Genomic DNA, 26,734 nt, shown 5'->3' with positions numbered 1-26,734 from the left:
GAACATAGGCTCTTGCCATTTAAGCTTATGTGGTAGCTTTGCAAAGAGGCTTGAACGAAGAAAATTACAATTTTTTTTTTTGGGGGGGGGGGGGGGGCAACAACAAGAGTAGCTTCTTGGTTGACAGCCATGAAGGGCTCCACATATATTCTTCACAGCATTTTGCTTTGAATCTAAGCACATTTCCTCACGCTGGTCATTGTGGGCATGAAAATAAAGAACTTTCTCGGTGAATTTCTCACAAAATTATTTTGTTACCGCAAGGGGCTAAATGTGTTATGGTGGTAGCGATAAGCTTCGAATTATTCAGTCATGCAACGCACAATTTGCATCAGCATGAACGTGTAAACTTCCTACACACAGTAAAATTTCAATGCACACACAGAAAGATCAGTAGTCACAGTAGTGACTGCAGTATGTGCATAGCACTGCAGCTGTTGCTATGGGTGAATAGCTGCTCTGACAATTTTTGAAAGCTGGTGCATCTGTCCGTGCAAGAACAGCCACTCAGCTTGCCAGATACATGCAGATCTTTAGACCTGCATTCAGTACAAAAACGATTATAGCTGTTTTGAAAACATTGTGGATAAAATTACTGTTCAATTGTGAAGAGTTCTCGAATGAACAGTTCTCAGAGATGGCACTAAGGAAGGAGAGTGCATTTCGCACGAAAATGGCACTCCAAACAGGCAATGAAGAGTGGTAACACAACAGTCTAAATAAAACAGCTTTTAATGCTTCAGTATGACACAACTATCGTAACCCGAGAATATAGGCCACACGCTTCTCAGAAGTTGGGAGGAACTGGAACACCAACGTCTTTCGCCAGAGTGATCATTTCGTCTGGAAAACAATACCAAAGAATGATGACTACCTTCTTACTGCAGCAAGGGCAGAGCAGACCGTCTGTCAACCAGCCATTTGGCAGGGTGCAAATGGTACTTGCAAGAAGTGCATACTGGGTGCAACAAACGCAATAAAAGATGGCGACCGTTCTTAAACAAGAGTGAAGAAAACCGTGGTTTGTTCATTGTCAGCTCAGCACTGTCCATCAGTTTCTTTATATTTTATGCGCCTTGTCTTTGACACAACAAAATTCACACTGACTAGTCCAACTCCCCCCCACCTTACTACATGTGCTTAAATACATGTGGTTAAAGTGCCCATATTTCATGGCATTTACCTGTACCAACCATTACTACCTCATATGTCAAAAGGATGACCACACTTTTCATGGCACTCTGAGTGTAAAAAGGCATGAGTTCAAGCAGTATTTCTGCAATGAGCACACATGGCAGTTTTCAGCCGTCACTGTATAGCTGGCATTTCTTTATGAAAAAGGCCAATTCAAGAAAGCAGAGCGTGAAAAATACCAATGCAGAGGCCCAGATGATTACACATGCAACTACAGCTGACAGCAGAAAAAAAAAAAAAAAAATTAGAAGAAACACAAGGTCAGGTACGTTTTACATGGAGTGACAATATACTGCGAGGCTTTTAAACTGCTCAATATGCCCAGTGGTATTAAGCCACATGAGGGCACATGTGGCACCGGTTGGTTTTTATTATCCCTGAAAGCATGTACCATGCAACTTATGCAAGAAACTGAATTTCTTAGTGTCTCGAGCGCATAGCCTGGGTTTGAGTGTAAGCATCGTTTGCATGCACAGGGCTGCAGTGCATATCCCAACTTTCAGCTGCATGCTAAGGCAGTGAACTAATTCAGATTTCTTGCTGCATCAGTGTTTTGAGAACTTAAAGGAGCTTTGAACATCTTTAATCAATCCCGAGCGACACAAGAAACGAGTGTGGCCCCCACCATTCAAGAAATATATTCCCGACTGAATTTCTGAAAAAGGCCTAATATAAACAGATATCAGGCAAATCAGTTCTGTGGAAGCCTTGCGCAAGGTGGAGGAAAGTTCATGGAAGGGAAGAATATTGTCATCCTGGACCAGGATGAATTTTCCTTCAACTGCGAAGCTTTCCAAGAAACTTTTATGGGTTTCCTTTGTAGCTTGGTGCTACATTCGGATGGATGACAATTTTCTCCCTTTCATGGAGATATCAGGAGTGCAATGTTTACATTCCGCATTCACCCTCAGTTCATTGACTCCCCCTTAGCTGGTGCCAGTAGCAATACCCAGTCTGTCACACCATTTTTTCTTTTCATTCCATGGCACGCTTATACCATGGCACACTTTTCTTTTCATTCCATGGCATGCCATGGCACCTTTCTAGATGGACCTCTGACAAAGATGCCCGAAAGCGACAAAGAAGTGGCAATTGGACAGGAAAACGCATCAATGACCACCCTTCAATGACCACCCATGGCCAATGCATCAATGACCAATGAATGCTTCAGTGACCACCCAATGGCCAATGTTTATAGGCTGCTGACACCTGATGTCAGCTGGCAGTCGGCCAGCAGTTCTAAAACTGGAGTGGAGAAACTATCTTTGAAAACAAGGGGAGGTATCTATATGTGATGCTGCTTGATAGCTTCTCATGCCATGTGTAACTACAAAACCTGGCTACAACCTTAACAGCTGTGTGCTCTACCTACAGTGTTTAGTTTCCAAGTTCAAGAGGTGGTTTAAAGCTCCTTTAAGTGTGAAGAGGGTCTGAATAATGTAATGATTCCCTTCCCATTCTTTTTCACGCTTTGTCAGCAGTTCAATTGCCGCCCCGCCTAGACTATCACCAAGATGGGTTAGTCATGAGCTGTGGATAGGAAAGGAATATAATCACTCGAAGGAATTCTTGCATTAAACCGGCCCTGTGTTTCATTCATTGCTGATGTTCACAATATGTCACATTCCCCTTGCTTGCATGGTACTTAAAAGAAGGAAGTTGTTACCCCTCATTTTTTTCTGTTTCTCTGCTTCCCTCTTGCCCTTGAGCATCTCCATCTGCTGGGCTTCATACTCGCGAATCTTTGTTTCCTTGCGAGACAGCCGCCCTGTAGATGAAAATAGCAAGAAACAGCTGTCAAAGTTGCAAGCCATTGACTGAAATGGCCACATTGCAGGTTAGATGCTTTAGCAGCAAAGAATAAATTTTTATTCAATACGGGATGTGACATGGGAAAAAGTTTTATGCAAGTGACAAGAATGGCATCATGCAGTAGTGGTAAAGACAAAGGTAGCATAAGAATACAAGGTCTAAGAAAACAGCACTTGTAGCATTAGAAGGATAACAATAGAAACTGTCGTCAATTAGTTGGAAGAACACTTGGGAAGTCTTATCCACAGGTGTAGATGAACAAGGCAGCATAATCAAATACCCACACTAACAGAATGAGCAGCACTAAAAATGCTTTACATTTTTACCACACTACCAATTTGTCCTTGCCCTTTTAAGGCTACTTTGTTTTGTTTATGGTCACACTTCTAAAGAGACACTAAAGAGAAACACAGAGTTGAGCAGTTTTACTAAATTGGGCTGCTGCAATAACAAAACAGCTGCTCTTACCATGCGAGAAGGTTGATGAGGTACAAAATGTGCAAAAAACAGATAGCAGAGGGCACTGTCACCCACCGACTCACATTTACATTACGGATTTTGGCGACTACTAGTACTAGGGTCCAGTCATTGTTGATCAGTAAAGTACTGGGTTGTCGAGATAAATCCGGAACTTTTTCACCTTCAGCCTCACAACGATGTAGCGAAAATAACAGGACACATTTGCCCTAGGCTGCAACATCATTCACAATGAACCATAGGACAATAAGCAAGTCTTGTCTTGCTCAACAAAGAGCTACAAGTACGACAGAAGGGCGGTGATACTTCAATCGCTTCGCACTGGGAAGATCGCTTCGTACTGGGAAGACACCCCAGCAAATTATCGCATGATTTGGCTACAACAAAAACGCAAATGTACTGCATTGCTAAGACTTTCACAGAATGCACCATACAGGAAGATGTATGTCACTGTGGACCGAGCCAAACACAGAAAAGTGAATAGATAGCGAAAGAAGAGCAGCATTGTGCTGGCAATTGAAGAAGAAAATAGACTAAGACCCAGGCCTCAGCATGAACGGCTTCCAAAAGCAATGGGCGTGGCAAGGTCCACAATCTGCTTGGCAGTGCGTGAGGACCTGCAGTACACATTCTTTGTAGTGAAAAACTGCCAACTGTTAATAGAGAACAAGCCCTACAAAAATATGAACACCCAGGCTCTCCTGAAGGACCTGAAGTACACCAGCGCTGGCGTCCCGAGGTTCTTCTCGGACAAAAAGTACTTAAAGACAGGACGGTGGACAGCCAAAATTACCTCTAAATGTGCCTAAATGTGGCTGACGTACCAAATGCCATGCACAGCAAATTTGCCGTCTCTGTGATGCTGCTGGGTGTGGTTAGTAGTGAGAGTGACTTCTGACAGCTATGTCCAGCTATGTCAATTTGTTGTAGACTGTTGAGAAGTCCTGGATGGACAAGGTGGCTGCTGGAAGAACGTATGAGTTCCAGCAGGACTCAGCTCTGGTGCACAAGGCAAGGAAGACACAATCGTGGCTTTATAATACCGTGCCCTACCACTGGTTGCCCTTCCAGCCCCAACTGCAACCTGCTCAACTGTTACGTGTGAGGCATTGTTGAGGCAAAGGTTAGTGTAAAACACCACAATACCAAGAATGTCCTGAAGGAATTCATAAAACAGGTGGTGATGAACCTGGACACAGAGGAGGTGAACCATGCCTGCAGCCGTTTCAGGACTAGGCTTGAGAAGGTTGTGGCAGCTGACGGAGATTGCATTGAATAGCTCCATTTCACAAGGTTTTTTCTAACTCTGTACAAAGCTTCGTACGAATATGTACATTGACTTCTTCCTTCTATTTTGGATGTTCTTAGTACATCAAGTTTTCCTGATTTACCTCGACAACCTGGTACCTTGCATTCTAAAGAAACCAAGTAAGCCTAGCAAATTTTAAAACCTAAGCCTGCGCCATAACTTTAGGCTAAAGTGTGAGAAGGTAGTGAAATCCATGACGTCACACTGGGGTACCGACATTGCGGTTTTGGCATGAAAATCAAAGTGATGTCTGGTCTTCATTTACTCTGCTAGTAAAGAACCTTTTCTTGCAAAATAAATGGTGACTGACTCCTGAACATTTGAAGTGGATTTTTAGTGTTGCTCTTTGATGTCCCTGCAAGATTAATGGAATGGAAGAAGCACAGTCACAGATTAAAAGCAGTGACTTTACACAAGCAGCCTACAAGGAGAGAGGTAGGACCCAAGGAATTCCATAAAAGCTGTTGTACATATATTTACACTTTCAAAACCATCAAAAGGTGACACTGAAGGGAAGAAAATAAAGAGTTACAAACTTAGAAGAAAACTTAACCTGCTTCTAGAATGTATAATAATGCACAATGTAATTTATACAATGTATAATTGACCCATGTATAAAAGCCATTTACAGTCAATTGCATCTACAGCAAAATGACCTATAAAACGAAGGATTGATCATGTCCCAGCTGAATTCCTATCTTTCATATGTAATGCGAAGGCCTCAACAACAAAGAGCACTACAACGAATTTGCCTGTACAACGAAGGAACTCGGTCGTCCCCGACGGATAATTTGTTCCTTTACAACAAATGCCACATATATTGGTGCCACCAGTGCCCTCCGTAGACTTCATCAAGGCGTGCTCTGCACTAGCACTAATGGCAGCGCTAGCGACATACTTGACAAGCATGTCGATATCACTAGTAGTCCTGCTGCACTGCTCCAGGAATCGCTCAACTCATATGCTGCTTGTTGTAATGCATCAATGGGTGCGACAACGTGGTGGTGTAATCGTAACTGATGACCAACAACAATTTCAAAGCCATCTAAAGCAGAAAGGACGCACATGTCAACGGAGCCAACAGTGATGATCATGTAAACGAGCCAAGAATTTTGACAGAAAGGGAGGCGATAGCGGCATTCGACGATCTGCAACTTTACTTTGCAAGCTCCTGCGTTTTGCCATGGAGCATGCTGTGAACCCCTACGGGCAATAATTAAGGTTGGCTGCAGTGACATATTCAATTATCGAATTTTTTCTGTCTCTTTTTTTTTTTTCTGTTAAATAAAGGTTTTGTTTTGTTGAACATACATAGCCTGCTGTACTGTGAGCAGTATGGTACACGACCTTTACAACGAAGTAGCCAGTATAACGAAGGATTTTGGAGGTCCCGAGCACTCCATTAAAGGCATATGACTACACAATTATGCAGTGCAATGTTATATATAGAAAAGTAGGTTAGAGTGCATTTCCGGTTATGGCTAGGTTATTTATTTTATGGTAAGTATTTTTAGCAAACATTGTAGTGTTTATTAGTATTAGGTTCTCCCTCGCCCCCACACCACCTCAAAACACAACACACAGAAAAACAATTGTAGTGTATTACATGAAAACACGAAAAGAAATATGGGAATAAATGACTGCTTCTAAGACTGCATAAAAGCAGAAGCTGTACATAGTTGAACAGAAATTGTATAAAAGTTGCATGAACATTTTATATAACCATAAGGCAGGAAAATTCAAAGGGACTTTCTAATTTTGTTCAACATTAAGCATACCACACATAGCTTCCATTTAAATGGTATGCCCATGCAAACCGATTTGCATATTTGTAAATGATTCCTAATAAATGGCGGGGCTGATAATTGCAGTGCAATTCCAAGAAGGCACCACACCCTGTATGAGACCATTTTAACTGAAATCAAGATGCATCAAGTAGTTGATATACCTTCTAGCTTATTGAGAAGAGAGCTGTTATTGCACATTAATATCAGATAATTCTTGACTATGGTCATCTTTCAAGCAACCCTAGTCTTTTTTGAAGATAACCTGGCAAGATGTCCCCACAAAATAGGCCATCCTAATAATGACTGCCAAGAGACAGATACATGAATGCATGGCCTATCTGGTAACATACTGCAACAGCCAACTATGAACTTAAGCGACATGTTTTCAGCCCATAGATTGCATTTTACAGTGTGGTCTACTATGGAGAGGGAACACAAACACAACTGAACAAGGGGACAGAAACGTAGACAGGACGTAATTTTGTTTCTCAGCCTTTGTCCATGTCAGGGACTCCAGAACCAGGGGGCCGGTCGCTCCCCCCCCCCCAACATTTTTCCACTTTCCAACCATTTACGCTGAAATCAAATTTTTGACAAGAGCTATTTTAAGTTTCCGAACTAGTGGTTGTGTGGACCAATGCTTTCCAGAAGTCCGGTGATCAACTGGACGTACAACAGTGACACGATGGCCGGTTAGGAAGCCACAAATTAAGGAATGCCACTCAACATACCAGTAACCAAACTCTTCATTAAATCACAACTACACAAACAGATGCATAAAAAATTGGCGGAATATTGACTTACACACGGAGAGGGAGCAACACATAAATAGATAAGAAACATTTCCCTGATGCCACCGCACTTCCCTACAAAAAAATACACAAGCCAGGCAAATCACCGGACACTGTATATTTACAAACTACCTCTTATGATCCAACAAAACTGACAACTCTTGCAAATGCGGGAAACCTGCACAAAAGATCGATGACCAGCTCACAGACTGTCCCCTAACAAGAAAGGAAAGAGCACTCCTGACACATAAATTTCCAAACACCACAGAATACAAACCTGAAACATTGAAACACCCCTTGCAGAACTCGTAAAAAAATCAACCAGATCATTGACCAAGCCTACTTGCCCCAATCTTGGCTCCATGGCAGCCAACATTTGGTAACGCTACTGAATGGAAACCTATCAATCAGGCACAATAGCGTATCCACAGTTCAAAGCTCTCTCAGTGGCACCAGCAAGACAGCCATAAAAGGATATGAGAAAGTATCAAAGAATGTTGGAAACTTTATTAGGTATCAACTTTTCTATAGCCCTGTTTGGCTCATGCGAGGAATTAGCGAGGATGCTTCAACGCTCAGTTTACCGCGCTGCAGTAGCAAAAGAAGTAGCAGAGGCTCTTTGTGACCGCTTGTCAAGGCTACGGTCTGAGGTTGCATTTTGACATTCTGTGGCAGCAGATGAACTCAAGAGCAACAGAGTTAGGTCTAAAGGAACCTCGTGTGCCCAGAGTTTCGCAGCCACCCAGAAGGCTTCAATTCACATATAAGCCTGAGGAACCTGCAGCACTTGACGGCAAGTCGTCACAGAGAAAAGAGTTTTTTGCCGCGATCGATCATATTACCAGCGAGATCCGACGGCGATTTGAACAGCCTGGCAAGGAGCAGCTGATTAACCTCGAGCGCATTTTGACTGAGGCTGCTGAAAGTCGAAACTTCACGGAAAACGACCTAAATGAGCTTTCAGGAGCACATGCTGCAGATTTTGACATCAGCAGGCTGTCAGTGAACGCATTTCACAAATTCTGCAGGGGAAGTCTGCAGATATGTGCAAGATGATGGACCAGGTTGTCCGGTACCTGCAACTCGTGTATTCTGTACCTGTGTCAGCTGCTTCAGGAGAGCGATCTTCAGTGCTCTGAGTCGAGTAAAAACATTTGCGCAATCGAATGATGCAGAGGAGGCCGACACACCTGCTCCTCATCCACGTGCACATGAAGGGAGCTGCAGAAGTGCACCTGGATGCCATTATGAAAAAGTTTGTGTCTAGAACGGCAGAACGAACAGCAATCTTTGGCCTCCTTTGACAACCTCTCCTGCCCAACGCCCTCATGTCATGCTGCAGCCACGAAGCTCGTCAATCTGCAATAATAGCTTTGTACCTAGTGTGTATACTTTGTCTACTTGTGTCAGTTCACATTTGCTTCACTGCGGGAGCGAATGCAGAAATATTAAAAATGATTTTTTGCAGCTTTCGAACCCGCTTTGTCGTTTGCACGGTCCAGCGCAGGTTTTCAGTACTTCTGAAATTTCCAACCATTTTTAAAGTGTATACCAATGCAGAATAAGTGAGGATGCAAATATGTAAAATTTAATATGGCTAAAACAAATTAAAACATTAATAATTGATGTCATTAGAATTATACTAATTATTAAAATAATAAAATATAATTTAAATTAGAATTGACAAATATTGAGGAAAAAAAATAACCACAACATACAAAGGCGACAATACTTGCCCCCCCCCCGACTCCCAAAAACGTTCCAAAGTCCCTGGTCCATGTGTATTTGCATAGCAATCTTTGCACACAAGTGCTTGTCCCTAGAGCAGACAATGTGGTAAAGGCAGCACTGGCTCCCTAACAAGGTATTTAACTGCGCTAGTTGGTTCATATTGACTGGTTTGGCCAGCATAACGTTACACAGGAACAGCAAGAAGGGAACAGGAACACTTAAGAACTAAATCTTATTGAAGAGATAGAGGAATTTATACAGCAACGCAAAAAACAACCACAACTACTAGAGAACAGGAAAATGAATTGCGATAGCATATATAGATGGATATACCTGTCCAAGGCTGGTGCACATGAAAGAAAGACGTTAGCCAGCAGCGTTTCCTTTCTGTGATTGCAGTGTAGTAACATTACACTGGCCAAACCAATCTGCTGGTTCCTGCTTCCGTCTATGCAAATGCACTGTTACTGCCAGCACCTGCAGTTGGCACACCCTGGAGCACAAGCCTTGTGCATGCATGGCTTATACGTGTACTGAAGGACCACCTCGTATGTTTTTCTTGTGATGTGATAAGAAAAAAATGACAAATGGCTTGCATGCACATCTCCTGCACTCTAAGCTGTTATGATGCACAGCTTTTAGGCTCCACTGTCCTCAGTGCAATTTTTTTTTTTTTTTTTAACAAACATGCTGCTGTCTATTGAACTAAGCAAGGTATTTCATGAGTTCCCTGCTGTGGCAGTAGTTTAGTTAACCAACATTAATGCAAATGATCAACAGATGTTTAAAGCAACACACACACACACACTATTCACTTGATTCAGCCCTATTGGTATTGATCACAATTGCAAGTGCCCCATGTAACCAGGGCATTAAAAATGACTTTGGCACCAGTTTTCACTATGATACTGTCAGCTGGTTCAAAGTGAACAAATGAATACTCTGCAAGACTGTGTTGGAAACTTGTATCGGAAGTTATTCATGTTGCTCTACAATTTTCTCATTGAAACTTTGCATCTAATTATAATAATAGAGAAAATAAATTAATTAAGACTATCTAATTAGGCATAATGCAGAAAATAATCTGAGCAAGCGACGGCAAACAGCATTACCTTGGTTCTGTCCAGCTACACAGCATTTGCATATTTTTAAATCTTGGTGCATGATGGTTGAGACATCCTGTATACATTTAATGAATAGGCAGATGATGACGCTAAATGTAAAAACAGGGGTGGTGCATCCATGCAATAAATGTGGCATTGTGAACAACGCCGGTAAAGACCAGAAGATTACAGAACGAGCAGAAATGCAAAGATTCTTGCAACAGTCACAGCGGTAGGGGCAGTGCAATTGATTCTTATCAAATCAATTACTTAGGACAAAGTGCACTGAACTCCGACAGGTAAACTCACTGTAGTTAAAGGCTCCGTAAAGAATTCCAGCGGTGAGAAAACCCCACCGGCAGGCCTGCAAAGTGACAACAGTAAGTAAAAGACATGTGCTGCTCAGCCATGCCGTGCACACTGCTTCATATGAACGATCATATTTACCAGCCTTCTGCTACGTTTCCTCAAAATGTATTTTTCACATATACACACAAAAGAAAACATTCGACTTCTCAGCGGACACACTGAAGACAGCAAGGCAACACACACACACTCTATCAATTTTAGAAAGCAACAAGACGTAAGCACATAAACGTAAAATACATAAGTTTACTTATGCGAGCTATGAGCCCATGAGCTCATGGACTTAAGCCGACACCAACAGAAAGCAACGTTTAAGGATGCATAACTGGCGAAACTAACGTTGCATCAAATGCAAAAGGCGTCGGAGCGATCTTAAATTCACACTTCTTTTTTCTATACGAGCTGAGAGATCCCATCATCAATCAGTAGAAAGAGGCCAATCGTTTGACCTCTGATGTCCTGAAGGCATGCTTACACGGTCTTAAAACACGATTAGTTTATGGTAAAAGAAGTAATTACCCTGATGAAAGGTGACACAGAAACTGGAGGGGCTAGCTCAACCATATTTTCTTAGCTCGAAATAGACAGCTTAATTCACAAAAAAATTTTACTTTCTGAAGGCGGACTTCAAACTCGAGCACGACTGATGGAGAAAAGCCTGCTAAGACCGCGAAGGGCTGGCTCGCGAGGATATCAAAATTTCCTTACAACGGCGCTACAAGACATCCAAAATTGTTAAATAAATAGCTTGACAAAAATAAAGTTAAGTTATTTAGGTGACTCCAAATACAATTTAGAAATCACATAATTTAATTTTAATTATTTATTTTGGTTATTATTTTATGGCTCATCTTGACTACAGTCTTGGCATCGAAGAGCGCACAACCGCGGTGCATCACATCAACAGCACCAGGCACGCACGTCCGAGGGAGCCGCGGGGGGATAGGCAAGACAAGGCAACAGATCGGCTGAGTGAATGGCGATGATCTTAATGTCCCGTGCGATCTCGACAATATTATGGCATTTGTCACATCCTTGTCAGTTGTTTGTCACCTGCGCCTCCTCCGTGTTGCTCCTGTTATTTTTTTTATCGGTAACAAACACCAGCCTTGGGATAAGAAAGCAGTACATAAGGTGTCTCCTGAAACTGTTTGAGGTAAGTTCGCAAGTTTCGTTAGCGCATTTTTCATTGCCTTGCTGTATCTCTAGTCTGCTTAGAGCCTATAGGCTTGCCAGGTTGGTTGTTCGCTGTATTTTTCGGGCTGGTTCGCTGGTCGGCACTCACTTGTGACCTGGCAGTAACATGTGCTGCGCTTATCGCAACTAGCTAACCTGTCTCGCTCATCAAAGGTGTGCGTGAACTCTTTGGGAGATACTGTGGCGGGACACGTTATAACGGTACTTCGCGTTTTGTTAGTGCGCCTTGCGCTATATTGAAGTAGTTTCGCGCACACGCGTGTATTTACCACTGGCTGGTAGAACTGCGCAGCGTGAGAACTGTTACTTCGATGAGAAGTTGCGTTTCTGGCACTTCTACAGCTATTTATACGCTAGCGGCAGCATCTCCAGACATTTGGCCAACCTAACGGAGGGGCGATAATTCCAGTAGGGAACGAAATTAAGTATTTTTGGATGTTTTTCCACCGGCGGGTTGCTGAACACGCGGGCCTCAGCTGTTAATTGATCTGCAGTTAGTCGGTTCTCGCAGGAAGCGGTGCTGCGCACCGGTTGCGCCTGCGCCCGCCAAAGTGAGAAGCAAGAAGCGAGGTTATAGTGAGCGGCCTCTGCACTTAGCGATAGGTCGCACCATGCTCCGTACTTCTGCTTATCAATGCGTGGTCTGTCGGCTCTACGATTGCGGCGGCGATCGTATGCGTCGACCGCGGTTTATGCGTAACAAAATTTCTTTCGTAATGAAGATGCTGGTATCAAAGAGCCCCTCGAGATTAGCAGTGCAAAAGGGGGACGATACTGTACAAAAATGTGTACCCTTGGACATGCTTCAGTGGAAAAAAACTCGGGTTTACTGAGCACAAAAAAAAATTTTAAATGGCAGCCCGGGCGGTGAATAGGAAATGAAACTCCTGTGTCTGTTGCATGTTTATGAGCGTCTGTAATCCTAATGTGTTTGGCAAAAGTTCTCATGATGAGTACATCACGTTTGCATATTGTGAGCACTTAGCTGAATGCATTTGTTTCAGGTCACTTACTTTCTGCTTGACAGCGGTAAATGTGAGCACTGTGTATCAAGTATACCAAAGTTAGCCCATTGGTACTCTATGGCATGAACGTAAGCCTTATAAAAAGCAATTATCATTTTCTAGTGACAGCTGGTGCTGTTATTTCGAAAGCAGTCTGAACATTGTAGCTCATCTGTAGGCAGAAGCAATAAAAGAAATGTCGGGAAGAGCATAAAACATACTGCAGTAAGTTCGTTATATTCGTTTGCTTGTGCGATAACAGTCAGTTCAGATTCCCTGTAGCGGCAGTGGAGGTCTATTGGTGTAACTTCCAAGCTGAAGTTATGTCAGCTGTTTCATTTCTTCAGCTGCTTTGATGTAAAACACGGTCCAGTACTATTGGTGCAGCTTCAGACATTCCACTGAGTGCTACTTTACCCAAGCATTAAAATAGTAAACCTGGCCTAGCTTGAAAGGAAAGCAAATAAGCTATTGCACATATTTTTGACCTGTGGCAAGTATATTGCCAAAGTAACTCGAAAAATGTTTGCCCAGCATATTAGTTGGTCTCAGACATTAGCACCAATGGCAGCTAAGGACTGCGTTACCCCTTCTTTCCAACAAGATATTGGCTTGTTATCTTTTATCATGTGTGTTTGAATAGTGAAATTTTCTAATCAAATCGTATATGAATATTAAAGAAAAACGACCGCCAAATATAAAATATTTTCTAATTTCTGGATAACATGAAATATAATGTTTGTGCAGAATCTGTTTTTATTCCAAATCTGCCATTAGCCCTCCGTGATATGTCAAAAAGCACGGGCCAAGCCCATATGGGCAGGCGCTGCACACATGTGGGCGGGGCCAGAGCCATTTTGACCTATCACGGAGCGCTAATGGCGGATTTGGAATAAAAACATATTGGAGTAGTTTTACATTATCCCAGCCCTGGTTTATATACATTGACACATGCATGTAATATCATTCACAATAATGTGTCTCAACAATTGAGGAGCTTGTAAATGATAAAAAACTGCTTTCAGTTACATGGGCCACCATTGCAATGACTGTAATGAAACTAAGGAACAGTATGTCACCAGATGCAGTACAGTGTTGTGTTCACGAAAGGAGTTAAGTTTGATAGGGTTGCGCCGCTCAGCTTGAGGTTGCAGGTTCGATCATGGCCTTGGCGGCCACATTTTGATGGGGGTGAAATGTAAAAATGCTCAAGGACTGTACATTGGATGCACTTTAAGGTACCCCAGGTGGTCGAAGTTAATCCGGAGTCCCCTAATACAGTGTGCCTCATAATGAGATCATGGTTTTGGCACGTAAAACCCCAGTATTGAATTTCATTTTTATAAATCTAATGCTACAGCACCACACATTGTTGTAAGCATGATGAGACTCGCCAAAAATCAATTTAGAACAAGTTCATATGTAGGCTGCCTAAAAGTTTGCCATTCTTATTCAATGACTGGAAATTATTGAGCAGAAGCTATCTCAGAATCTACACCTAGCGCTCACTCAGGAACTTGTGCAACACGCACAACTATCCTGCAGCATAAACATTCGTAACAGGCCTCACATCCATCGTTCTGTCTCCCCTGAAACTGCAATAAATGCTTTTATTTGATATATTGAAAAGAAATGCATTTTCAGAAATTTCAAATAGTTAATTGTATAATTGAATACAAATTGTGCAGCAGGAATATTAGACTCGTATTTGAAACTGAGAATATTTGCACACCCCTACCTCTAACTGTTTTTGAATTGAATTGAATTTTATTGACATAAAACAATTTATAAAAATGAAATTGCAATAATGCATCTGAATCCCTAGCCTGAGGCTAGTTGGGATTCATTCAAGTGTAATTATGAAAAAGAGCATGTCACGTAGCCAAACATTAATGATACAAACAAAAATATTTTACTAACATTATAATACTTAAAAAAAACTAATTATAACATGATTATCATGCTGCAATACAAGTTAAAACGTTTCCTGCATCTATACTAGTAAAGTTTCACAACATTAGCATACATATCGTTAAAATTGTACAATGAACAGTTTCTCGTATATAAAGAGCATAACACATTGTAAGAGGGTTTATATACAAATACAACAATGGACAACTCAAGTATACATGGTAGTCAATTGAAAATGGTTACTCGCCCTGAAAAAACATATTGTTGTGGGGTTTTTAGCAGGTAACTTATTAAGTGGCTATATATTACTTAGAAAATGTCTTTTCAATGCTAAGGAGAAATTTTTACTGTTTTATTTCTAGTGGAAGGCTATTCCTCCTCGCACTCCCTGTAATTAAAAGAAAAAAAGTAACACTTTAAAACCATTCCTTACGCTTGATAAGTATGAAAATATTTTTAAGCAAACTTTTTTGCTGTTTTTATTATTGACTGTTTCCATTTAGCATTCACAACTGTTGAATGATATTACATTACATGATGCAAATGGCTATTATAAGTCAATCTGATTGAACTAAATTCTAGTACAATTAAGACTTAAGGTGTCTGATACATAGGTTAAAAGGTTGGAAAAGTTCTAAAACAAAGCAGGTGAAGAGGCACTGCCATTGGCGCCATGTGTGTGGGACCCTCCTTCTGTCCGACTTGCGTTTGGGCTGTTTTACGCAACATTACATTTCTGCAAATGTCATTTTTCAGTTTTTTTAGAAAGTTTCAGATGACATGTATACATTTTAAAATAACTGTTTTAGCAGAGTCCATAGTGGGAAAGGGGTGTGTAACTAGCTTGCTGTTTGCCATGTACATTTCATGCAGGCACACCTTGTATAGCTTGCGCACAACTGTGGTTGTGCCATTGCATGGCCGGAGTCCTAGTGGTCTTGTGGCAACAAAAAATATAGACAAACTGTATGTCATGCCAAAGCTACAACACTCGTGTTACAAGGGGTGCTGTAGTTGAAGAGAGCAGAATAATTTCATCCACGTGGTTTTCTAAAGTGCAGCATAATGTCTACTGAGCACACAAGTATGTGTGGATATTTTAAGCGTAGCCACCATGGGCAAGAATGTATTATGTAATCTCATGTTCGGAAGCATCAGGTAGGCACTGAAATATCATAGTGGGTAATCCTAAAATCACTAAAGGACCTCTTGCTCATGTGCTGTCCTTGCAGTATGGCCGAATAAAAATTGAACGAGCCAATCGGCAACGCCTTAAACGAGAAGAAAGTGCAGAGGACCTCACAGATTTGGATTCTGAGCCGATAAACACCACTACTTCAGGTGAGAGCACTGCTGCTGTAATTTCGGGTACTTGACCTTTCCTACTGCCTGCAGTGATCACGAGGGACGATGTTATTGTTGGAGCTGAGCAGCCAATTATCAACATCCCACTCAAGGAATACCACCTCGGTGACATCACATACTTCATCAAGAAAGGTGTTGAGGTGTGACTTGGTTTCTGATTACAACCGTCATGTATTCTAAAAATGTGTGTACTTTGTTGCCAGGCAATCATTGATGATGTGGTGACCAAGCGGTTTGCTACTGAAGAGCTGCCTTCCTGGAATTTGCTGACAAGGACCAACAAAAACTATACTTTTGTCAGGTTAGCTTTGTGTTGTGTTTACAAATATTGAACTATGCTTTATTCTTCTTTTGCAACTATTTGACAAGCAAACTGTGTCTATAATCATGATTAGCAGTATATTTATTCTTGTTGATTTGTGTCAGTTTTTAGGAATGTTTTTCTGGGTGGGTGTTTGTGTAAGAAGGGCAGTGCCTGTGAAGAGTGCTGTGGCAGCTAGGTATAAGCATGCAGTCATTTTTAGAAATACTCTTGAAACTTCAAGGTGCGTAAGGTGATGTATTTGTAGATAAAGTTACTCCATATTATATTTGTACAGTTACATACAGCTACAGTTACTAATTTCACAACACTTGCTTTGTTATGATATTGTGCACATTGCTTTATAAAAGTGGTATCACTAGTAGAACTTCTGCCTGGAATTTTTTTGCCACAGCTGATTTCAAGCTGTCAATATTTTTCCTTCTGCTTCAGTTTTCGGTTGACCATCATATGGTGCATTGGCTGTCTGCTGCGCTATGTCATTCTCTTCCCAATGAGGTGAGTCAGTTTGAAGGAACAAAAAATGGTTGTACTCGTCTCATTTCATTGCATATTTTTTTAACCCTTTCATGGGTGGGTGAAATTATACTTCCCACCTGTTATATATATATGTAACAAGTCCGTTAGAAGCATTAATTCCGCCATAGGAATGTGTCGCCAACTTACGGAAATTTTGTAAAAGCTAAAATAATGCTGTTCTAGTCTCTGTTCCCACAAAAACGGGTCTATAGTGTTTCGAGCACTTTGAGCCAATCTCGGTGATGCTGTCTGCTTGATCATATCGCATGAGTTGCTGCTTCAAAAGGTGCATAAAAGCTTTGAAACAATGTTCTTAGCAACGAAAAAGCACAATTTTTTTTTTTTTTAAATTTACTGCGAGCCTGTTTTGTTGCGCATATGCACTGGCACTCCAGCATAAAGGTAGCGCGGAAGCGGACGCTGTACATTTGCAAGGGCTGCACCGTGTACTTGGTGCGGACTCCTGCTTCAGGTAGTATGATGGAAAGTGAAGAACAGCTTAAGATATTTCTCTTGCTTTCTGTGCTTAGAAAGGCAACCAAGTGTTCTGTAGTTTTTGGAGTAATGCAGTAAAGTTCAGTTAAATCAACTTTGGTTGATTCAATTTTTCAGTTAATTAGATCCCGACCGAAGGCCCTGGCTGGTGCCCATACAATAATATGGGCCCAAACTTTCTTTATTTCGATCCTGAAATTGGCCTTCGCTGCATATTTAAAGCCTGACTGTTCAGCACGTGCCAGTGCGCTGACGAATTAAGGTAACCATTGACCCCAATGGTTACCTTAATTGTGACCCCTACAGCAGCATAGTCTGTCTTGGCAGTACCTAAGGGATGGTGAAAGTGTTAGACATGTTATCTCTCACAGAAAAGGCCATTTTTGGCCTACCTTTCGCAAATTTTAAAGCAAAGATGGCAGCTCATAATAAATTATTACGATTTTTACCTGATTCTAATGTGCGCCTTGTTTTCCAAGTGGTTTGTGAATTGCCTGCCTGTTACAATCGCATGTGAAACTGAAATTGCTTTTATGTGGTTAGCAGGGTCCTTCAATACTTTTCTTCTGGTCATGAAACTCCCTTGTATGCTATAAGAGCATTTCATATAGCGCCCGCAGTGGATGCACTGCGGCGCTGCTGCAGATAGAAGGACATAAGAGTGGATGCTGGATGGATGCCGTAGGCGTTCTGTGCACACGCAGACTAGTTCTGCGCAAGGGTAGACTGCCATTAGCGGCGTGTAAACATTGTCAGTGCAACGTGCAATTTGCCTCTCCGTTCCTGTACAGTGCGCTAAATTGAAATGCGAACAACTTTTAATCAATTTTGTCAGTCCTGTAAATATCGAATTAATGGAAGTTGACTGCGAAAAACAAATGTATATATGTATATATATATATGTATATTTTTTTTTCTTTCTTTTTCTCTAGTGTATCTATAGGGCAGTGGTAAGAATACTTCCCACCGGAGTACTTCCTCGAACTTTGCTCGAAAGAGTCAAACTTTTACAGGGAACATACATGACCATGTCTTGTGGAAAAACTGCTTATGTATACCTCTTTGCCACGTCTGAGAAGTTGACCAAGTGTTTTAAAAACAAAACATTAATAAAGAATCCTGACTTCCTAACATGGCATATACTCAATGGCAGCCTACAAGTTCAGTACAAGCTCTGTCTCATACTTTTATTAAAGAAACATCTATGCTGCATAGCTAGCTTCATGAAAAAAAGGAGCACAGAGGGCATTTGCCCTCTGTGCTTCTGCACTCCAAAACATAGTTCCCAAAAGATGCTGATGTTGAAAGTTCATCACTGTGACGTCATGGAAATGAGAGAAAATAATAGGCTGGGCACATCTATACGAATTCTCTTATATTTGGAACGAGGTTAGGTTAGGTTGTCACTGACTAGTTTTGTGTGCATTAACTCTGCCAGAAACATCAATAATTTTGAAGGTGAAGTGGAGGTCTTCATTGCAGACTAATATTGACCCACAGTGTGGCTTCATAGCAATGTGCGCTCTGTTGTGGAGGGACCTTATGTTTGTTTTCCCATTTCAAGGATGCTTTGATACGCCTTCCCCTGCATTTATTTTTTCTTTTGCTGCTTCCTTTGAGTTGCACGGTTTTCTTTGTGACGGCCATGTTATATGCTCACAGCTGTGGTTAGTAGCGCTCACATACAGTGCAGAAAGCATTGAAGGTAATCAGGGTTATGGACAGATAAAAGATAGAGCAATGCTTGAAGATGCAATGCTTGAAATTGCAGACTATGAAGGAGCAGAGACTTCATGCCATGGGCTGTGGGCATGGATTTCTACGTGGTTGTGGAAGTGTTGCTTACGTTGAACTTGAAGGGCGATTATAGTGTGTCAGCCAAGATGTACATTGATGAAAGGTGCTGTAAATGACAGAATTAGAGGTCATGAGCATGTTGGCTGAATCTGACTGCAGATTATGTTGCATTAGTTTATCAGGAGATCGTCAATGTGTGATCGACATTTTTGAAATGCTGCATCAGGATTCACCGTGACACAGGAAAGAAGGCAACATTTTTTATACATGGGTGATGGTGCAGCAATGCTGATATTGCTGTTAGTTCAGCATGTCCAAGAAGACTCCAAGAATCTGTTTAGGTTGATGAATGTGTGTGCATAGTTATTTGAACACATTTTTAATTACTTTTGAAGGTTAATGCTGTGGGTACAAGTTATATGCAATGATGGGTTTTGGGCATGAAAGTATGGTGACCTAACCTTACTATGAGAAGAACATAGCACCTATTGTTGGACTTATTTATGAGTAGCACCTATTTTAGTAGTGTAGACCATAGAGTTTCCTACAAAAATTACGATAGGGAACTCTGGCGCTGTTATCTTTTAGCTACCATGGGAATGATGGTTAGTGCATGGACTTGTTTAATCTTTGGGCTTGTTGCTTCAGACATTCTTGTGGTGTTATTTATTATGCCTTGTTCTAAATTACCAAAAATTAATACTTTTCTAAACACTTGAAAGCAATAATATTTCATGCACATGATTAATTATTATGAATTGTTGCATATATAATGCAATATATATGGTTTGAAGATGATCAAGTTGCAAAGTCGCAAAGCGATTTGAATCAAGAAAGACGAAACTTAGGCAAATCTCCATAGTACCCATAATTCCCATGCTGGCTTAACTGCCGTATTTGCAGCTCCCACAGACACTAGCGTCAGAGTTCCCTCTAGTAATTTTTGTAAGAAGCTCTGTGGCATGGACATGTAGCTCTGCGATTGTGGTGCTGAAATGTTATAACAACTCAAGTGCTGGATGATTGTTGCCTTTTGTTTAATTCCTTTTTATTTTTTCTCAGGGTGGCACTGACATGCATTGGCATGATTTGGCTTATCTGCTGTACAGCCATACTAGGATATTTTCCAGAGGGTCGGTGAGTAAGGCCTGTTCTGTTAAGTTGTGTGCCACCAGCTAGCAGCATGATTGGTGCACAGTCACACATGTGCCTGTTCTGCAAGTGTCTGTTTTGTGTTACACTGTTTTATTGCAGGATTTATTTCTGTCACACATTAGCCCACGTGCTGGGCCATTGGTTCCAGGTTAAAGAAGTAAATGACGAGGGTAGTATGTGCCTTAATTCTTCAAAGACTCTGTGCCATCCATCTATGTGATCCATGGACGCATAGGACAACACAAACAGGAAAAGTGCTCCTCTTTGTCTTGTTAAAGATGAACGTATACCTTTTAGGCTGACAAGTGCTGTTGGTGTACCTTTCGATGTTAGGGTTTCTTTCTACGATAATTTACCTTGTAGCCAGTTTAAGATTTTTATGTCTGCTGATGTTGCTTTTAGGCTGAAGCGATTCCTGTATTGGCACATCAGTCTGATCACTTTCCGGATTCTCTCGAGAGCAGTGTCAGCCATAGTCACATACCACAACAGGTGAGCTCATCATCCTGATAATATGGGATTGTTGGTGTGCCATTACTCGGGAGATGTTCAGTGCATGGGGAAGAAAAAAGAATATATGAGACAATCTTGTCTTGTCTATTCTTTCTTTTTCCCCATGTACTTGCACTAGAAATATCTTAGTAACAACAGGTTAGCTTGCACTTAAGTGAACTATTGTGTTGTGCAAAAGATTGGGAGTACAGTAAAAGCTCGATGATACGATCACGGCTAATACGAATATCCGGATGATACGAATTTTTCTGTGGTCCCGGCCGAGCCCCATTACTTTGCAACGCGCTAGAGAACGGTTGTTACGAATCGATTTTCAGCCTGCGTCGGTTGATACGAATAAACGCCGCCCCACCGACGGCCGCGAAAGAGAACAGCGCGCAGTCACGCGCTTTCTCTCCTTCTCTTTTGGTGCGGAGGCGCGGCGCCGGACAGCGCGGACTCCGCGACTGGGCGCGAAGAGTTTGAAGCGGTGGCGCTTCAAGAAATAAATGCTTTTTACGTACATGTGCCTGAGTGCGTTCACCTCTGACCCTTTAATTTAGCTACAGTCGAATCTCGTTAATTCGAACACGCTTACTTCGAACATACCGCGTACCGACAATGCTCTTAGCAGCGCGCCAAATAACGCGGCGGCGCCTCCGACCGGCATTGCTCCGACACCGCCATAAAGCAAAAGCTCAGGAGAGACCCCTCAATGCTGCGCGCGAAGGAACGGGGGAAAAAAAAAGAACCCGCGGCGGAAATTTCCCCCTCTCTTAAATTGCAAGGTCGCCGTTTCCGCTGTTCTAGACAACCGTATTCTAGCACACACTAGTGCCGACGTCTCAGCCACGCGGATAAAATGGCAGTGAACCCTTCTCTATTTTCTAGTCACATGTTGACCTTGCACGCTGCGGCAGCAGCGCAGAGGGAAGCAGCGGCGGAGGCACAGTCGGGCCAACGAAACTGCCACGCCCGCAAACGCTCGGTTCCCGATAACGGCAGAAAACGAAACTTCATGGGGCGGCTAAAATAAGCTGGCGCCAGCACGGCGGCGGGCGCGCACGGAGTCGAAGGTGAGAGAGCTACGAGGGAGTTGAGAGGGAGGGCGAGGGGAACCACTGAAGCGGCGGAGTTGACGCGGCCATATCCGCTTCCCTGCCGCCCTCCTCCCTCACCTTCGAAGGTCTCCGCGCGCACCCGTGTGCCGGCGCCGCCCGCTCGCTCCCTGAAGCTTCGTTTTCTGTCGTTATCGGGAAGCGACTGTTAGCCGGCGTGGGCAGTTTCGTGGCCCGCGCTTGCTATGTGCTTGCGCGCCGCGATATTTCACGACTCGCACCGTTCGTGCATCGTGCTATGGTGCACGAATACTTCAAAAATACGTCCTTTTAATTCGAACAAATTTTCGGGCCCCTTCGAGTTCGAATTATCGAGATTCGATAGTAGCTTTAATTGTGTTTCGATGATACGAATTTCGGCTAATACGAATATTTTTCGTGACCCCGTGAGATTCGTATCATTGAGCTTTTACTGTATAAAGCATTGTTCCTCTTGTGTTCTAAAAATGTGTGTGGAAGTGCATTTTAATGGTAAATTATAGGACCTTTTTTAAAGGGGGGGATGGTATGCAAGCGCCCTCAAAAACGTCTTTTTATCATTTTGCTAGCAAAAGGTACTACATTTAATGAATATATCCTCTAAATTTCATGCCAAAACGAGCACTAGAAATGCTTCAAGTGTAGTGCCAATGTTACCTCCACCTTATAAAAATCGGCTTGGCTTCCCAGCGATTTGACACAATTCCTCCTTCAAAAGAACAAAGGCGATACAAAAGCTAGTTTTTTTGCTTTTGCAAATGAGATTTGTGGCTTTTTAACTAATTTTATCTTTTCAAAGTTTTTAACGTTCACTGAAAATGACATTGCTCACTGGAGGCCACGCGCATGTTTGTGCACCAGCAATTTCTTTTTCTGTAGTTCAAATTCCCTATAAATTTTAATACGAACAGAGTTGTTGTGTTCACATACAACACTTGGAAGACGGGAATGCCTCATTTCTAATCAAACCTGAAGAAAACGCGCAGATTCTGTGGAAACTTGTATGCTACACTGCGTTATCAACATGGTCAAGCCGCACTCATGAGAGTGAGCCCCATGAAGATCGCTGGTGCCTCGCTCAATTTCTCAACGAAAATCCGAAGAGAAAAAGCTACAATAATTGCCAGGAACAATTTTGCAGAGGAATGAATGGTAAATTATGTGAGAAATTATGTGTGATGAATTTTGGGCTTCATGGTTCACAATTGAACACACTCAAATGTGATTTCTGACCCGCCGTGGTTGCTCAGTGGCTATGGTGTTGGGCTGCCGAGCACGAGGTCGCGGGATCAAATCCCGACCACGGCGGCCGCATTTTGATGGGGGCGAAATGCGAAAACACCCGTGTACTTAGATTTAGGTGCACGTTAAAGAACCCCAGGTGGTCCAAATTACTCCGGAGTACCCCACTACCGCGTGCCTCATAATCAGATCGTGGTTTTGGCACGTAAAATCCGATAATATAATGTTTTAAATTCGATTTCTGGGAAACACTGTTTTTGCTGACATTAGGAACATTGTCTCCGCAAGTAACAATTCTGGGGCGAGATTTTTCCAAATTGTTGTCATTAATGTGATGCACCTACTGAACTAAAACAATTACGTTACCTTTAGTAAATTCTTAAGATTAAAATATGTTCCTTGCCAAATTGTATATCTATGGAGATACGAATATTGAAAAATTTATTTTTAAACAAATTACAGTGTGAATAGAATTTTTTTGTCCACTCAGAAGCTGACTTTCTGAACAATATTTGACAGAAGTTTCAATGCACTAATTGCATGAGTTATCTTGTAAAGGTTCCTTGACGAAAGTACTAAAATTCATATAAAAGCTGACAAATACAATACTTCTGAATATTTTAAAATAAAACTTTGCATCCATAATAAGGAATGCCTTTACTAAGCAGCTGCAAAAAAAAATTGGCGGAGCAACTTGAGAAAATTACAAAAACCTCCGACACCCCATATGTGCCTACCATCCTCCCTTAATGGTGTTTGTGCTGTGTTTAAAATTGGCTTGCAATTTAAAAAATAATTTTGTTTATGTTCCTGAAAATCTAACATTTTGGGGAGACTATGCATTTGCGAGAAAGCTTGCTAGTGTGCTTAAGGATGTGTGCAGTATCCCAAATTGGCCAATTGTTTTACGGCCGTTTTGTTGCCGCTTTATACCAGTGTTGGTGCAGTAGTGACCATTACAAAGTTGGTGATATCAGGGCAGTGCTGTCATAAGGAATGGGCTCTCATCGCATGAAAACATATTGATTGAGCGATTCATTGAATGGACACGTAAACAATGTGACATTCACTAGGCAGGAGGCAGGGAGGTCAGTGCAGTAAGAGCAGGGCAAAGAAAAAAAGCAGGGACAACATGTACGAGGCACTAACAACGTGGATATTGGCAAGTTGCAGCCTAGCCTTTATTATAGAAAAATTACAATTTGGCTCATTCTCATTGAAGTGAGTACCATTTTAGAATTCGCAGCCAATAAGAAAAGTGATGTTTGTTGCACCGGAAGTAAAGCTGCCCTTGTCAGGTGTCTGCTATTCAAGCCGCAAGTCCTGGGGATGCATTCGCAGACAGTTGCTTTCGGCAATATAAGTTTCAGTGTGCAATTATATTGACTGGTTGAGCAAAACCAGATGAGCTGGTGAAGCACTACGTCGCGCGAAGGCGATAATATCGCCAAAAGTGGTCGTCCGTAAATACGTACCCTGCTTGACATCAACCCCGTTTCCTGATCTTTATATGGCCCAAATAAATTTGGTCAGGGTGTGCAAATATACGTAACTTTCACATAAATACTCAAATGGTGTCTTATTCAACTTGGTCCTCGAATCAAATAGTTAATTGAAAAATCGGACTATTTTTCTAATAGTTTTCGAATACATTATGTTGTTGACTGTACGCGATCATACATGAAATTGCAGCAGAAATGCGGTAACTTTCATCCCATTTACAGTGGACTAGAATGCGCTGTGTCACTCTGACAGCCAGACTTTTCTGGCTAAACACAGTAACTCGCAATAAACTGTTAACACACAGCATTAGGCGGTGGGTATAGTTTGTTACTATTTATGGATGCAACACCTGTGTCGTCTCACTGGATTAATTGAAAAATTTGATTCATTGCAACATACTTTATACAATAGTGGCATGCACCCTCTGCCGTGACCGTTCGAGTGAGGAAAAGGGCTTTTTTTTCTCGCGCTCTGCCGTCGCCACAGATGACATGCATGTATGGTGTGGCTGCGAACATATAAGCAGAGGTTCATTGGCCCACAAGGTTAGCTTTATAATTTGTATATGATAACGCATGACTGCATATGATGTGAAGATCCCTGAGTTTCTTAACAAACTGCTTAGTTGTTATAAAAACTTACTTCATGCTTTTTAATAAAGCATGCATAATGTGCAATGTAGTGGCAGAAACTTTCCATTGCTGTGAAAACCAGGATGTGAAAATTGTCCCATATTAATTGTAACAAGGCAGCGGATTATTCACCGAAAACCGTATTTTACGATTTTCGCATCAATTTTCCGGAAAAACAAAGTGCGAGCATTTTGCAAGTAAATACGGTATTAGAAAAATATTCTATTCACTTCTGGCACTATTCAATTCGTATTTGATTCTGTCTCAGAAACTGGGGCTCTTCGCACACCCCTTAATATACAGGGTGTCCCAGTGAAAACTTTCAATTTATTTAAGGTTACTTGTGGCAGATAGCCCAATTCGAGTCAATGATCTGGTCTACACGAAGAGGCGGGCATTACTTGCACAAAAAATTCAAATGCATAATCGACTAATCAACAGAAATTCACTAATTAAGTTTTTAACTTATTACCTGATGGCCCATATTGCAATTTACAAATTGTAGCCGTGGAGTTCGCAAGGCGGATCCACTTGGAATGGATGACACCAGTTTCGAGATATTAATTCCCTAACTTTGCGGAGAAATGCATTGGCGTTCCAGTTAGTTTCTTAACAAAACGTCGCTTTATGCATTGAAGCACAAAATTATCTGGAGAAATGCATTGGCGTTCCTGTTAATTTTGTGCTTCAATGCATAAAGCGACGTTTTGTTAAGAAACTAACTGGAACGCCAATGCATTTCTCCGCAAAGTTGCATTTCTCCAGTTAATTTTGTGCTTCAATGCATAAAGCGACGTTTTGTTAAGAAACTAACTGGAACGCCAATGCATTTCTCCGCAAAGTTAGGGAATTAATATCTCGAAACTGGTGTCGTCCTGAGAATTAATTCCAAGTGGATCCGCTTGCGAACTACACGGCTACAATTTGTAAATTGCAATATGGGCCATCAGGTGAATAGTTAAAAACTTAATTAGTGAATTTTTGTTAATTAGTCAATTATGCATGTCAATTTCCTGTGCAAGTAATGTCCGCCTCTTCGAGTAGACCAACTCATGAAAGGGAATTGGGCTATCTGCCACAGGTAACCTTTAAGAATTTTTGAAAGTGTTAGTTGAAACACCCTGTATAATGAAACCAACTTCACATAGGCAGATCATCATGGAATGTTTGACCAGATGTCTAGTTTACACTTTAGATGCTCAGTGCACGTGAGTGGCATGTCTTTAGAGTGATCCTCGTGAATTGCGTTGGATTATTCACTGGGCCGGAATTTGAGGAACACTGCCTTTTAGGGTTTCTTTTATAGAATAAATGTGTGGAGAAATGAAAAGAGGTCTGTTGTTCTTTTAGTGCGAGCCAACGTTATACCTAGCAGTTCAGCGAAACCTGTAGAGATTGCTTTATCCTGTATGTTCCTTGCCCGCAGGTGGATA

General features: G+C 41.7%; 2 protein-coding genes across 4 annotated transcripts in view; one reads left to right on the top strand and one right to left on the bottom strand.

Moving 5' to 3' along the window:
• Positions 1-714: 714 nt before the first annotated feature.
• Positions 715-11,247, bottom strand: LOC119460690 (ATP synthase subunit e, mitochondrial-like). Its single transcript, XM_037721743.2, has 4 exons — positions 11,090-11,247; positions 10,514-10,568; positions 2,861-2,962; positions 715-843 (listed from the first exon to the last, which is right to left on the bottom strand). The coding sequence occupies exons 1-4, from the start codon at positions 11,132-11,134 to the stop codon at positions 788-790; spliced, it is 258 nt and encodes an 85-aa protein (XP_037577671.1). The 5' UTR covers positions 11,135-11,247; the 3' UTR covers positions 715-787.
• Positions 11,248-11,461: 214 nt separating this feature from the next.
• LOC119460681 (glycerol-3-phosphate acyltransferase 4) overlaps positions 11,462-26,734 on the top strand; it is a 36,715-nt gene continuing 21,442 nt past the window's right edge. Inside the window, exons 1-8 of one of the 3 annotated variants that reach the window (XM_049666798.1) lie at positions 11,462-11,726; positions 12,772-12,860; positions 15,915-16,023; positions 16,078-16,187; positions 16,251-16,348; positions 16,802-16,867; positions 20,243-20,317; positions 20,738-20,827. In XM_049666798.1, coding sequence (XP_049522755.1) covers positions 12,855-12,860; positions 15,915-16,023; positions 16,078-16,187; positions 16,251-16,348; positions 16,802-16,867; positions 20,243-20,317; positions 20,738-20,827 — 554 coding nt within the window. In that variant the 5' untranslated portion in view covers positions 11,462-11,726; positions 12,772-12,854. The remainder of the gene's footprint in view (positions 11,727-12,771; positions 12,861-15,914; positions 16,024-16,077; positions 16,188-16,250; positions 16,349-16,801; positions 16,868-20,242; positions 20,318-20,737; positions 20,828-26,734) is intronic. The other 2 variants (XM_049666793.1, XM_037721732.2) reach the window with 2 other exon arrangements.

The sequence above is a fragment of the Dermacentor silvarum genome, chromosome 1, assembly GCF_013339745.2.
Source record: "Dermacentor silvarum isolate Dsil-2018 chromosome 1, BIME_Dsil_1.4, whole genome shotgun sequence".
NCBI classification, from domain to species: domain Eukaryota; kingdom Metazoa; phylum Arthropoda; class Arachnida; order Ixodida; family Ixodidae; genus Dermacentor; species Dermacentor silvarum.
This window is presented reverse-complemented; position numbering and strand designations above follow the sequence as displayed.